The sequence below is a fragment of the Aethalodelphis obliquidens genome, unplaced genomic scaffold (genome assembly GCF_003676395.1).
Source record: "Aethalodelphis obliquidens isolate GAN/ISIS:26980383/991018 unplaced genomic scaffold, ASM367639v1 scaffold26, whole genome shotgun sequence".
NCBI classification, from domain to species: Eukaryota; Metazoa; Chordata; class Mammalia; order Artiodactyla; family Delphinidae; genus Aethalodelphis; species Aethalodelphis obliquidens.
The window spans coordinates 11880002-11895385 of NW_020837970.1; the positions used below are offsets into that span (position 1 = coordinate 11880002).

The 15384-nt window shown below is 40.7% G+C and overlaps 1 protein-coding gene across 6 annotated transcripts in view; it reads right to left on the minus strand.

The window, feature by feature from the left end:
* Positions 1–12770: 12770 nt before the first annotated feature.
* The window catches only part of SPG21 (SPG21 abhydrolase domain containing, maspardin), a 70752-nt gene continuing 68138 nt past the window's right edge, over positions 12771–15384 (minus strand). For all 6 annotated transcript variants that reach the window (XM_027123315.1, XM_027123316.1, XM_027123314.1 and 3 more), the window contains 2 exons: positions 14946–15086; positions 12771–13459 (listed from right to left, as the gene is read on the minus strand). In XM_027123315.1, the coding sequence (XP_026979116.1) occupies positions 13343–13459; positions 14946–15086 (258 nt within the window). In that variant the 3' untranslated portion in view covers positions 12771–13342. The remainder of the gene's footprint in view (positions 13460–14945; positions 15087–15384) is intronic.

The following is a 15384-nucleotide window of genomic DNA, read 5'->3' on the forward strand; positions in this document are numbered from 1 at the left end:
TTTATGGTTTCCTTTGCTGTGCAAAAGCTTTGAAGTTTCATTAGGTCCCATTTGTTTATTTTTGCTTTAATTTCCACTTCTCTAGGAGGTGGGTCAAAAAGGATCTTGCTGTGATTTATGTCATAGAGTGTTCTGCCTATGTTTTCCTCTAAGAGTTTGATAGTTTCTGGCCTTACATTTAGGTCTTTAATCCCTTTTGAGCTTATTTTTGTGTATGGTGTTAGGGAGTGATCTAATCTCATACTTTTACATGTACCTGTCCAGTTTTCCCAGCACCACTTATTGAAGAGGCTGTCCTTTCTCCACTGTACATTCCTGCCTCCTTTATCCAAGATAAGGTGACCATATGTGCGTGGGTTTATCTCTGGGCTTTCTATCCTGTTCCATTGATCTATCTTTCTGTTTTTGTGCCAGTACCATACTGTCTTGATTACTGTAGCTTTGTAGTATAGTCTGTAGTCAGGGAGCCTGATTCCTCCAGCTCCGTTTTTCGTCCTCTAGATTGCTTTGGCTATTCGGGGTCTTTTGTGTTTCCATACAAAGTGTGAAATTTTTTGTTGTAGTTCTGTGAAAAATGCCAGTGGTAGTTTGATAGGGATTGCATTGAGTCTGTAGATAGCTGTGGGTAGTAGAGTCATTTTCACAATGTTGATTCTTCCAATCCAAGAACATGGTATATCTCTCCACCTATTTGTATCATCTTTAATTTCTTTCATCATGTCATAATTTTCTGCATACAGGTCTTTTGTCTCCTTAGGTAGGTTTATTCCTAGATATTTTATTCTTTTTGTTGCAGTGGTAAATGGGAGTGTTTTCTTGATTTCACTTTCAGGGTTTTCATCATTAGTGTATAGAAATGCCAGAGATTTCTGTGCATTAATTTTGTATCCTGCTACTTTACCAGAGTCATTGATAAGCTCTAGTAGTTTTCTGGTAGCATCTTTAGGATTCTCTATGTATAGTATCATGTCATCTTTAAACAGTGACAGCTTTACTTCTTCTTTTCCAATTTGGATTCCTTTTATTTCCTTTTCTTCTCTGATTGCCGTGGCTAAAACTTCCAAAACTATGTTGAATAAGAGTGGTGAGAGTGGGCAACCTTGTCTTGTTCCTGATCTTAGTGGAAATGCTTTCAGTTTTTCACCATTGAGGATGATATTGGCTGTGGGCTTGTCATATATGGCCTGTATTATGTTGAGGAAATGTCCCTCTATGCCTACTTTCTGCAGGGTTTTTATCATAAATGGGTGTTGAGTTTTGTCGAAAGCTTTTTTTTCATCTATTGAGATGATCATATGGTTTTTCTCCTTCAATTTGTTAATATGGTGTATCACGTTGATTGATTTGCATATATTGAAGAATCCTTGCATTCCTGGAATAAACCCCACTTGATCATGGTGTATGATCCTTTTAATGTGCTCTTGGATTCTGTTTGCTAGTATTTTGTTGAGGATTTTTGCATCTATGTTCATCAGTGATATTGGCCTGTAGTTTTCTTTCTTTGTGACATCCTTTTCTGGTTTTGGTATCAAGGTGATGGTGGCCTCATAGAATGAATTTGGGAATGGTCCTCCCTCTGCTATATTTTGGAAGAGTTTGAGAAGGATAGGTGTTAGCTCTTATTTAAATGTTTGATAGAATTCGCCTGTGAAGGCATCTGGTCCTGGGCTTTTCTTTGTTGGAAGATTTTTAATCACAGTTTCAATTTCAGTGCTTGTGATGGGTCTGTTCATATTTTCTGTTTCTTTCTGATTCAGTCTTGGCAGGTTGTGCATTTCTAAGAATGTGTCCATTTCTTCCAGTTTGTCCATTTTATTGGCATAGAGTTGCTTGTAGTAATCTCTCATGATCTGTTGTATTTCTGCAGTGTCAGTTGTTACTTCTCCTTTTTCATTTCTAATTCTATTGCAGTATATTCTTATAACTTATTTATTTTTATATATAGTAGTTTGTACCTGTTAATCCCCTACCCCTATCTTGCCCCTTCCCCTTCCCACTGGTAACCACTAGTTTGTTCTCTATATCTGTGAGTCTATTTCTTTTATGTTATATTTAGTAGGTGGTTTTAGTTTTTAGATTCCACATGTAAGTGATATCATACAGTATTTTTCTTTCTTTGACTCATTTCATTAAGCATAATTCCCTGCAAGTCCATCCATGTTGCTGCAAATGGCAAAATTCAATCTTTTTTTCATGGCTGAGTGGTGTTCCATTGTGTGTATATTTTCTTTATCCATTTTTCTGTTGATGGACATTTAGGTTGCTTCCATATCTTAGCAATTGTAAATAATGCTGCTATGAACATGGTGTGTATATATCTTTTCGAATTAATGTTTTTGTGTTTTCAGGTAGATACCCAGTAGTGAAATTGCTGGATCATATGGTAGTTCTATTTTTAGTTTTTTGAGAAACTTCAGTGTTGTTTCCTACAGTGGCTGCACCAATTTACATTCCCACCAACAGTGTATTAGGGTTCCCTTTTCTCCACTTCCTCACCAACATTTGTTATTTGTGTTCTTTTTGATGATAGCCATTCTAACAGGAGTGAAGTGTGATACATCATTGTGGTTTTGATTTGCATTTCTCTGATAATTAATGATCTTGAGCATCTTTTCCTGTGTCTGTTGGCCATCTGCATGTCCTCTTTGGAAAAATGTCTATTCAGGTCTTCTGCCCATTTTTCAATCTGGTTGGTGGTTTTTTGATGTTGGGCTGTCTGAGCTGTATAAATATTTTGGATATTAAGCCCTTATCAGTTGCATGGTTTGCAAATATTTTGTCCCATTAAGTAGGCTGTTTTTTTTTTTTTTTTTTTTGTGGTACGCGGGCCTCTTACTGTTGTGGCCTCTCCCATTGCAGAGCACAGGCTCCGGACGCGCAAGCTCAGCAGCCATGGCTCACGGGCCTAGCTGCTCTGCGGCATGTGGGATCCTCCCGGACCGGGGCACGAACCCGTGTTCCCTGCATCAGCAGGCGGACTCTCAACCACTGTGCCACCAGGGAAGCCCTGTTTTTGCTTTTTTTCCCTTTGCTGTAGGGGACAGATCCAAAAAAATATTGCTACGGTTTATGTCAAAGAGTGTTCTGCCTATGTTTTCTTCTAGGAGTTTTATAGCCTCCTGCCTTACATTTAGGTCTTTAATCCATTTTGAGTGTATTTTTGTATATGGTGTTAGACAATGCTCTAATTTCATTCTTTTACATGAAGCTGCCTGGTTTTCCCAGGACCATTTATTTTTATTTTTTCACATTGCCCTGTTCTTGTTTTTTCTTTTGAATTTTATTTTATTTTTTTATACAGCAGGTTCTTATTAGTTATCTATTTTATACATATTAGTGTATATATGTCAATCCCCATCTCCCAATGCATCCCATCACCCCCCGGCTTTACCCCCTTGGTGTCCATACGTTTGTTCTCTACATCTGTGTCTATTTCTGCCTTGCAAACTGGTTCATCTGTACCATTTTTCTAGATTCCACATATATGCATTAATATATGATATTTGTTTTTCTCTTTCTGACTTACTTCACTCTGTATAACCATCTCTAGCTCTATCCACGTCTCTACAAATGACCCAATTTCATTCCTTTTCATGGCTGAGTAATATTCCATTGTATATATGTACCACATGTCTTTATCTATTTGTCTGTCGATGGACATTTAGGTTGCTTCCATAACCTGGCTATTGTAAATAGTCCTGCAATGAACATTGGGGTGCATATGTCTTTTTGAATTATGGTTTTCTTAGGGTATATGCCCAGTAGTGGGATTGCTGGGTCGTATGGTAATTCTATTTTTAGTTTTTTAAGGAACCTCCATGCTGTTCTCCATAGTGGCTGTATCCATTTACATTCCCACCAACAGTGCAAGAGGGTTTCCTTTTCTCCATACCCTCCCCAGCATTTGTCGTTTGTAGATTTTCTTTTTTTTTTTTTTTTTAATGATGGCTAGCACTTTTTAACAATCAAGTATTTTTTAACTAAAAGAAAAAGAGAGAGACCACTCTGGCTGTTTTGTAGGAAATAGACTTGCAGGCGGGACTGGAATAGAATCAGAGAGACCAGTTAGGAGGCTACTGGAGTATTTCAGGCAGAGAAGATGGTGGTTTGGATGGTGACAGCAAGAAGAATTGGTCCGAGTCTGGCTATAATTTGAAGGTTCTTGCTGCTGATTGTATGTGGAGTATGAAAAAGAGAGAAATCAAGGATTGCTCCAGAATATATCGCCTGCTCAATTGAAAGCGTAGAGGGACCTCTAGAGGCAAATGTGGAGTTTAGTTTGGGGCATGTTTGAGACACCTTTTAGACACCCAACTGGAGCCGTCAAGTTGGCATCGAGTCGTCAGCATATGGATGCACTTTGAAGTCATGAAGTTGAATGTGTTCACCAAGAGAGTGATGGGTCGAGATAGAGAAGAACTTTCTGGACTGAATCTTGAGGCATCCCTAACTCTTGGAGGTCAGGGACATGAGGAGGAACAAGAAGGAAATTCTGTACAAACTAGAAGCCCCTGGAAACCTTGGAAATCAGCAAAGAGTATCTTAGCACTTGCTGCTTAAAGGGTGGTCCTTGGGGCAGCTGTATCAGCATCACCTGGAAACTTGTTAGAAATACAGATCCCTGGGCTCCACTGCAGAGCTGTTGCATCAGAATCTTTGGAGGTGGCATCCAGCAGTCTGTTTTAGCAATCTCTTGTGGTGATTTTTAAAAACTCTAAAGTTTGCAAAGCGCAGTCCTGGAGGATCGTGAAGAGTTGAGTTTGAAAGGCATTGTTGTGGAGCACTTGTTACAGATCTGGCCTCTGCTTTCCTTTGCCCTTTATCCTCCATATAGGAGGTCAGCAGGTGACCCAGTCTTCCACACTTGCTTCAGAGAGAGCGATCCTAGTGCAGGGCAGGGCACACATGGTGTGAGACAGGTGCCTGGCAGAGCAGGCTGTGCAAAGATCCAGGACAGGTGGTTAGAGGAAAGGTGGACACCTGAGCTCCTGAAGTGCCACAGTCCGGGGAGCATCTTAGAGTGGACATCCCAAGCAGGTGTATCTGTTTGTCTGAATTTGCCCTGGGGCTTGGATCTAAGGGAAAAACAAGTAAGGGAAGGCAGAAGCCTCCTGGTCAGTGTCTTTGCATTACCTACTCACTAGCTCCAGGCTGATTTTGAGAGTTCTGTTCGCCTGTGTGCATCACAGACTGCTGATGGGGATTTGCTAAGTGCATCCAAGGGGCCATACCTGTCTAAGATAGAGAAGATAAATAAAGGAAGAAGACTGGAGTCCCTCAGTGATTTAGAGACGTTAACAAGGAAGGCTGTGTGAAAGGTGCTAAGCCAGCATTTTTAAACAGAGTGTGGCTGGGGCCCAGAGTGGTTCATCCGATCTGGTGCTGGCAGGAGAAGGCTTCGTTAGAAAAGGAGTTCTTGAACTCGAGTCCATGGTGTTATGCAGTAGGTCCATGAACTTGAATGGGAAAAAAACGTATACTGGTCAAACTGAAAATTAGCATTTCCTTCTATTATGAATGTAGGCAGCAAACCACAATAGTATTAGCAGAACCTGTGACTCTGTTATCCATGTAAATCATAGATATTCTTTTTTTAATTACTCATTTATTTATTTTTGGCTGCGTTGGGTCTTTGTTGCTGCACGTGGGCTTTCTCTAGTTGTAGTGAGTGTGGGCTGCTCTTCGTTGTGGTGCACAGGCTTCTCATTGTGATGGCTTCTCTTGTTGCAGAGCACGGGCTCTAGGCACGAGGGCTTCAGTAGTTGTGGCACATGGGCTCAGTAGTTGTGATTCACGGACTTTAGAGCGCAGGCTTAGTTGTGGCGCATGGGCTTAGTTGCTCCGCAGTGTCGTTGGTAGATTTTCTGATGATGCCCATTCTAACTGGTGTGAGGTGATACCTCATTGTAGTTTTGATTTGCATTTCTCTAATAATTAGTGATGTTGAGCAGCTTTTCATGTACCGCTTGGCCATCTGTATGTCTTCTTTGGAGAAATGTCTATTTAGGTCTTCTGCCCATTTTTTGATTGGGTTGTTTACTTTTAAAAATATTGAGCTGCATGAGCTATTTATATATTTTGGAGATTAATCCTTTGTCCATTGATTTGTTTGCAAATATTTTCTCCCATTCTGAGGGTTGTCTTTTCATCTTGTTTATAGTTTCCTTTGCTGTGTAAAAGCTTTTAAGTTTCATTAGGCCCCATTTGTTCCAGGACCATTTATTGAAGAAACTTTTTTTCCATTGTATATTCTCATCTCCTTTTGCATAGATTAATTGACCATAGATGTGTTGGTTTATTTCTGGGCTTTCTGTTCTGTTCCATTGATCTATGTGTCTGTTTTTATGCCAGTACCTTATTGTTTTTATTACTGTATCTTTGTAGTATAGTTTGAAGCCATGGAGTGTGATTCCTCCAGCTCTGTTCTTTCTCAAGATTGTTTTGGCTTTTTGTGGTCTTTTGTGTTTCCATACAAACTTTAAAACTGTTTGTTTTAGTTCTGTGAAAAATGTCCTTGGTATTTTGATGGGGTTTGCATTGAATTTGTAGATCACCTGGGTAGTATGGTCATTTTAACAATATTAATTCTTCCAATCCATGAAGGTGGTCTATCTTTCCATCTGTCTGTGTCATCTTCAACTTCTTTCATCAGCGTCTTATAGTTAGTTTTCTGAGTACATTTCTTTTACCTCCTTAGGTAGGTTTATTCCTATTTTACTCTTTTTGATGTGACAGTAAATGGATTGTTTCCTTAATTTCTGTTTCTAATAGTTCATTCTTAGTGTTTAGAAATGCAACAGATTTCTGTATATTAATTTTGTACCCTGCAACTTTAGTGAATTAATTGATGAGCCCTGTTAGTTTTCTGGTGGTGTCTTTAGGATTTTCTATGTATAGAATCATGTTTTATCCAAACAATGACAGTTTTACTTCTTCCTTTTCAATTTGGATTGCTTTTCTTTTCTTGTCTGATTGTTGTGGCTAGGACTTCCAATACCATGTTGAATAAAAGTGGCAAGAGTGGGCATGCTTGTCTTGTTCCTGATCTTAGAGGAAATGCTTTCAGCTTTTTACTGTTGAGCATGATGTTAGTAGTGGGCTTGTCATATATGGCCTTTATTATGTTGAGTTATGTTTCCCTCTATGCCCACTTTCTGGAGAGTTTTTTATCATAAATGGTATTGAGGTTTTTTGTTTGTTTTTTTTTGCGGTACGCGGGCCTCTCACTGTTGTGGCCTCTCCCGTTGCGGAGCACAGGCTCCGGATGCTCAGGCTCAGCGGCCATGGTTCACGGGCCCAGCCGCTCCACGGCATGTGGGATCCTCCCTGACCAGGGCACAAACCCGCGTCCCCTGCATCAGCAGGCGGACTCTCAACCACTGCGCCACCAGGGAAGCCCGGATATTGAGTTTTTATCAAAAGCTTTTTCTGAATCTATTGAGATGATCATATGGTTTTTATTCTTCAGTTTGTTAATGTGGTGTATCACATTGGTTGATTGTGAATATTGAAAAAATTTTGCATCCCTGGGATAAATCTGACTTGATTATGTTATATGATTATTTTAATGTATCATTGGATTTGGTTTGCTAATATTTTGTTGAGGGTTTTTGCATTTATATTCATCAGTGATATTGGCCTGCAATTTTCTCTTATTGTGGTATCTTTGTCTGGTTTTGGTATCCGGGTGATGCTGGCCTCATAGAATGAGTTTGGGAGTATTCCTTCCTCTGCAGTTTTTTGGAATAGTTTCAGAAGGATAGGTGTTAACTCTTGTAGAAATGTTTGGTAGAATTCTTCTGTGAGGCCACGTGGTCCTGGAATTTTTGGTGTTGTTGGGAGTTTTTAAAGTTTCTGATTCAGTTTCATTATGGGTAATTGATCTGTTCATAATTTCTATTTATTCCTGGTTCAGTCTTGGGAAGTTGTATATTTCTAGGAATTTGTCCATTTCTTCTAGGTTGTTCATTTTATTAGCATATACTTGTTTGTAGTAGTCTCTTATGATCCTTTCTATTTCTGTGCTGTTGGCTGTAACTTCTCCTTTTTCATTTCTGATATTATTGATTTGGGCCCTTCCTCTTTTTTCTTGATGAGTCTGGCTAAAGGTTTATCAATTTTATCCTTTCAAAGAACTAGCTCTTAGTTTCATTGATTTTTAAAAAATCTCTATTTCATTTATTTCTGCTCTGATTTACAATTTCTTTCCTTCTACTGACTTGGGGTTTTGTTTGTTGTTCTTTTTCTAGTTCCTTTACGTGTAAGGTCAGGTTGTTTGAGATTTTTCTTGTTTCCTGAGGTAAGCTTGTATAGCTATAAACTTCCCTCTTAGAACTGCTTTTGCTGTATCCCATATATTTTTGGATCATTGTGTTTTCATTTTCATTTGTCTCTAGGTATTTTTTATTTCCTCTTTGATTTATTCAGTGCTTGTTTTGTAGCATATTGTTTAGCCTCCACCTGTTTGTGTTTTTTGCAGGTTTTTTTTCTTGTAGTTGATTTCTAGTTTCATAGCATTGTGGTTGGAAAAGATGCTTGATATGATTTCAATTTTCTTAAATTTACCAAGGATTGTTTTCTGGCCTAGCATGTGATCTATCCTGGAGAATGTTCCATGAGCACTTGAATGTGTGTTCTACTGCTTTTTATGGGATGTTCTATATATATCTATTAAGTTCATTAGGTCTAATGTGTCATTTAAGGCCAGTGTTTCCTTATTGATTCTCTGGATGTTCTTTCCATTGATGTAAGTGTGGTAAGGTCCCCTATTGTTATTATCAATTTCTGCCTTTATGTCCATTAATATTTGCTTTATGTATTTAGGTGCTCCTATGTTGGATGCATATATATTTACAATTGGTATATCTTTTTCTTGGATTGATCCCTTGTTCATTATGTAATGTCCTCCTTTATCTCTTGTAACAGTCTTTATTTTAAAGTCTATTTTGTCTGATATGACTATTGCTATGTTGGCTTTCTTTTGATTTCCATTTGCCTGGAATGGAAATTTTTTCATCCCCTTTTTCCATCCCCTCACTTTCAGTTTATGTGTGTCTCTACATCTCAAGTGAGTCTCTTGTAGCCAGCATATACGTGGGTCTTGTTTTTTATTCATTCAGCAACTCTGTCTTTTGATTGGAGCATTTAGTCCATTTACATTTAAAGTAATTACGGATATGTATGTTCTTATCACCATTTTGTTAATTGTTTGGGGTTATTTTTATAGGTCTTTTTTGTTCCTTTCTTCTTTTGTTCTCTTGTGATTTGATGACTATGTTTAGTGTTATGTTTGGATTCCTTTTTCTTTTTGAGTGTGTGTGTCTATTATAGATCTTGTGTATGATTACCATGAGGTTTTTTTTTTTAATATTTATTTATTTTGGCTGTGCCACGTCTTAGTTGCAGCATGTGGGATCTTCATTGCAGCATGCATGTGGGATCTAATTCCCTGACCAGGGATTGAACCTGGGCTCCCTGCATTGGGAGCATGGAGTCTTAGCCACTGGACCACCAGGGAAGTCCCCCATGAGGTTTTTATATGTGAATTGATATATATATGTGATTGTTTTAACTTGCTGATCTCTTAATTTCCAATGCCTTTTAACAACCCTGCATTTGTACTCTCCTCCCCTCATGTTTACTGTTTTTGATATTATGTTTTACATCTAATTGTTTTGTGTATCTCTTTACTGCTTACTGTGGATATAGATTTTACTACTTTTGTGTTTTAACCTTCCTACTAGCTTTGTGTGTGTGTGATTTCCTGCCTTTACTGTTTGCCTTTACCAATGAGATTTTTCCTTTCATGATTTTCGGGTTTCCTGTTATGGCCTTTTCTTTTTTGCTTAGAGAAGTTCCTTTAACATTTCTTGTTTTTGGTTTTGCTTGTCTGTAAGGCTTTTGATCTCTCCATCAAATCTGAATGAGAGCCTTGCTGGGGTATTCTTGGTTGTTGTAGGTTTTTCCCTTTCATCAGTTTAAATATATTGTGCCATTCCCTACTGGCCTACAGAGTTTCTGCTGAAAAGTCAGCTGATAGGTTTATGGGACTTTATTTGTATTTCATTTGTTGTTTTTCCCTTGCTGCTTTTAATATTCTCTCCATCTCTAATTTCTGCCATTTTGATTACAATGTGTCTTGGTGTGTTTCTCTTTGGGTTAATCCTGTGGGGACTCTGTACTTCCTGGATTGGCTGTTTGTTTCCTGTCCCATTTTAGGCCAGTTTTCAGCTATTATGTCTTCAATTTTGTTCTCGGCTCCCTTTTCTCTGTTTCCTCTTTCTTGGACCTCTATATTAGTGCACTTGATGTTGTCCCAGAGGTCTCTTAAATTGTCCTCATTTCTTTTCATTATTTTTTCTGTTCAGCTTCAGTGATTTCCACTTCTCCATCTTCCAGCTCGCTAATCCATTCCTCTGTCCCATTTAGTCTACTGTTGATTTCTTCTAGTATATTTTTCATTCCAGTTAGTGTATTCTTCATCTCTGTTTGGTTCTTTACATTTTCCAACTCTTTGTTTAAAACTTCCAACTTCTCTCACTGTTTATCCACTCTTCTCCCGTTTTCTTTGATCATTTTTACGATCACTACCCTGAACTCTTTCTTGAGTAGACTGCATATCTCCACTTTGCTTAGTTTTTCTTCTGGAGTTTTATCTTGTTCCTTCGTTTGGAAAATACTCCTCTGTTGCCTTATTTTGCCGAGTTGTTGTTGTTTTTTTTTATGTATCTGGCAGGTTGGTTACATTTCCCCATCCTGGAGAAGCGGCCTTCTGTAGGAGATGTCCTATGCATCCCAGCAACGCATCCCCCTCTTGTTACCCAAGCTGTATGTCCTCTAGGGGTTCACCCTATGAGGGGTGCATGGGTCCCTCTGTTGTGGCAGGCTGTGTGGGTAGTTTGGTAGGCTTGATTGGCCCCGGGTTCAGTTGATTGCCAGGCCTTGCCTTGTGTGGGGGGTGCTAACCTCTGGTTGGTGGGACCAGGTCACGTGGTGGCTGACTGTGGAACCCAGGAGGCCCAGGACTAGTGCTAGGCACTGGTGGGCAGAGTCAAGGTCAAGGAGACTCTGGGGCTGTTGCCCACCCATTGGTGGGGGAACCCAGGTCCTGGGGCTAGTGCCAGCCTACTGGTAGGCAGAGCCAGATCCTGGAATCTAGTCCCAGTGACCAGCAGTCCCTGAGCTGGTGTTAGGTCGCTGGTGGGTGAGGCCCATTCCTGACATGGTTGAGTGCAGAGTCCAGAGCATCCTGAAGTTGTGATGGCCTGCTAGTGGGTGGGGCCAGGCCCAGCTGGTCCTAGTGCAGGATCTGGCCTGCTGGTGGAGTGTCCGGGTCCAGCGGCTGTGGAGCTGTGGTTTTCTTGCTGTTGGTGTCTGCTCCCTGGTGGGTGAGACTGGTCTGGAGGCTAGAGCAGACTCCTTGGAATGTGGGACTGTGGCCCAGGCACTGGTGCCTGCCCTTGAGTGGGTGGAGCTGGGCCCTATGGTGGGCAAGGCCATGTCCAGAGGTGGCTGGGGGCTCAGGGGGTCTCAAGGCAGCCTATCTGATGGTGGGTGGAGCTGTGTCCCCACCCAGTTAGTTGCTTGGCCTAAGGTATCCCAGCAGTGGTGCCTATAGGCTGTTGGGCCAGGGCCAGGCTGGGTGCTGGGGCTAATAAGCCAGAGGGAGGATTCCACAATGACTTGCCAGCACCAGTGTCCACATGGTAGAATGAGCTCCCAAGAATGGCTGCTGCCAGTGACTATATCCCTAGGGTGAGCTGCAGTTGCCTCCTGCCTCTCCAGGAGATTCTCTAAGAGCAGCAGGTAGGTCTGGCCCAGGCTCCTATATAATCACTGTTCCTGCCCTGGGTCCTGGAGCATGTGAGATTTTCTGTGAGCCCTTTGAGAGTGAAGTCTCTGTTTCCACCAGCCCTCTGGTACTCCTGAAAGTAAGCCCCTCTTGCCTTTTAAAGCCAAATGCTCTGGGTGCTCATCTTGCTAGTGCAGGACTCTTGGGCTGGGGAGCCTGACTTGGGGCTTGGAACCCTCTTTTGGGAGAACCTCTGCAGTTGCAATTCTCCCGTATGTCGGTCCCCCACCTGGGGGTATGGGACTTGGCTGTATTGTGACTCCGCCCCTCCTGCCCATCTTGTTGTGGTTCCTTCTTTATATTATCTTTAGTTGTAGAAGACCTTTTTGGTAGGTTCTGGTCTTTCCAAAGTGTCAACTTTGGAAGCTGATTAGAACAAGTCAACTGTAAAAAGACATTTATGAGATAATCACAAATAAGAACACTGACTGGATGTTAGTATGAAGGAATTATTGGTGAATTTTTTAGTGTGATTATGGCATTATTTTATCTCTTGAAGGTACATACAGAAATGTACAGATGAAGTAAGGTATCAGAAATTGCCTTAAAATAATTCATTCATAGGAGTATGTGTGGAAAAAGTGAGGGTTGGATAAGAGATGATACAACACAGTCCACGAGTTGATAATTTTTGAAACTGGGTAATGTGGATGTAGTTCATTATACTATTTTCTCTACTTTATGTGTGTTTAAAATCTTCCACTGAGGGGGAAAAAAAAGCAGGTATGAAAAGTACCTTGCACATAGCAGCAGCTCAATAAAGGATTGTTTCTGTAATCTAACAATGAGCAAACTGCACTTTAGAGAGGTTAAGTAACTTAACCTAAAGACACATGGGCTTGGCAAACATCAGTCTGATTCTCAGAGAGTCCTATGTGTAGGTAGCCCAGTTGGCAGCTATGATAATCACAAAAGCCACTCACTCAAATTGAATTTTTATTCCAAAGACTGTAATGGGTATAAAGACAACAGCCCAAACTGAAAACAGTCTGCTTAACTGGAAATTAGAAGTAGTTCATTTGCAGGAGAGCAAACAGTGGGTGACAGCCTTGGCACTCTGATAAGTTATAACCAAGAAAGCATAAAAATAACCAATGTCCTTCTGATACACAATGTGGATGTGCAGCATTTACAGCAAATAACAAAGAAAGGAAAGGAAAAAAATCCACAGAATCCCCAAATTCAGAAATTAATATTCACTTAACAACACAGTGGTGAAGACTTTTGGTAGCAAAATTTTCACAATTCTTAAAATGGGAATCTTCAAAAGTACTTCGTTAAGTTCAAAAGCTAAAAAAACTGAAGAGGGAATAGTTACACTGGCTTAGAAGAGCTGCCGCCTGTCACGAAGATGACAATCAGTCCTAGTTCCAAACACAGTGATAACCGGTGAACCTGACGAACCGAAGAGAGAGGCCGACTGGTGGGCACTGATGTCACTGATTGTACGGACACACTGGATCACTCATCACTAAGAGCCAACTCTAACAGCTACTGCTCCTCCTGACTGATGCCAAGGTTGCCTTTCTGCACCTCGAGCTCCTCAGCACTGACCATTGATGGGTCAATGGCCGCATATTTGGTTCCGTGGAATTGCAGCAAATGTATCTGCAGAAATGCAGAATAATTATTTTAAACATCACTGTTGTGTATTAATGGTTTCTAGTTCTAAAATTACAGAGTCCTGGGGGAATGGGCAAGATAAGGTCAGGGGGTTAAAAGGTACAAAACTACCATGTATAAAATAAGCTACAAGAATATATTGTACAGCACAGGAAATATAGCCAATATTTTATAGTAACTTTAAATGTAATATAATCTATAAAATTGTTGAATCACTATATAGAACACCTGAAACTAATATTATAAGTCAACTATACCTCAATAAAAATATATACAGTAAAACATTAGAGTAATACACACTAATTAGAAAAATTAGAAAACAGAAAAGTCAAAAAAATTTTAAAAGCCACAATTTGGGGACTTCCCTGGTAGTGCAGTGGTTGAGAATCCGCCTGCCAATGCAGGGGACATGGGTTCAAGCCCTGGTCTGAGAAGATCCCACATGCTGTGGAGCAACTAAGCCCGTGCACCACAACTGCTGTGCCTGTGCTCTAGAGCCCGCAAGCTACAACTACTGAGCCCGTGCGCCACAAATACTGAAGCCTGCATGCCTAGAGCCTGTGCTCTGCAACAAGAGAAGCCACCGCAATGAGAAGCCCGCACACTATGATGAAGAGTAGCCCCTGCTTGCTGCAACCAGAGAAAGCCTGCATGCAGCAACGAAGGCTCAATGCAGGCAAAAAACAAAAAAACACAAAAACAAACCAAAACCACAATTTGGGATCTTTGTTCATCATTTAATATGTAACCAGTCTTTCCAGGTAACTACAAATTGTTATTAACATCTTAAATTGCCACATGCTGCTTCACCAGTAGGTGTTAACCCTTCCCCTCTGCTGCTACGAATCAGGTCCTTCCCATCCTCTGCTGTTCTAGCACCGTAATGACTATCTCTGGGAATCAAATTTTTTTGTATTTATGATCCTCTCCTCAGGATCTGTTGCCACACGTGGAGAACAGGATCAAAGAACGTGACTGGTTTTTTAAGGCTCTTGATACTACTTGCCAAATTGCAAAGCAACCATTTCTCACCACTATTCTAATATCCATTTAGGCAGGTATTAGAAGAAGTAGTGTTTGTTTGTGTGCGTGTGTTTTAATGCATTAAAATTAGACCAAGAAGTCCCTTCGTGGGATTCAGATTGACTCCATTTAAGTCTGGTGTCCTGCTCTGGCTGAATTCATTGCATCCAGGAGCCAAGGTCCCATTGTACCAAACGGCTGCTTCAGTGTGTGAGTTCAGGCCTGTGGTTCTTAGAAAAGGGAGAGTGGGCATAGAGTCCCTCAGGTGGCTCTGATATGCTTGAATTCTCCTGTAAGTTACTAATGTGGACCAATTTATCAAGTCAATGCTTCATTCCTACAGAGAATTCTGTAGTTCTCTTACTCGACAACCAAAAAATAAAAAAAACTTTATGTTTCAAACCAGATTCTGTGTTCAAAGTGCTCTGGGATCCAACCTAGGACCTACCTGTACATAGAGATTCACCTCTGCACTTCTGCACAGGTAAGGGAAATTGCCTCCTGTTTTCAGGTGAGCCCTCCGGGCATTAGGATACAGTTTGTACATTTCTTCTTTAGCTTCAGTTGAAAGTGCACTCTGGTCAAACACCTTTAACAGAACATGAGGCCCAAACTGTTATTTCAATGTGTTCTTTGCATGTTCAGCAAAGTGCCGCCCCCCCCGCCCAAACCTTACGCTAACCCCTACTCTCATCCTAACCCGTACCCTAACCTGTATCCTAAACCGTACCCATACCCTAACACTAACCCTTACCCTAACCTGTACACTAACACTAACCCGTACCCTAACCTGCTGTCGTACCCTTACCTGTATCCTAAACCATACCCGTTCCCTAACCCTAACCCTAAACTTATCCTAACCCGTACCCTAATCCTAACCCATACAC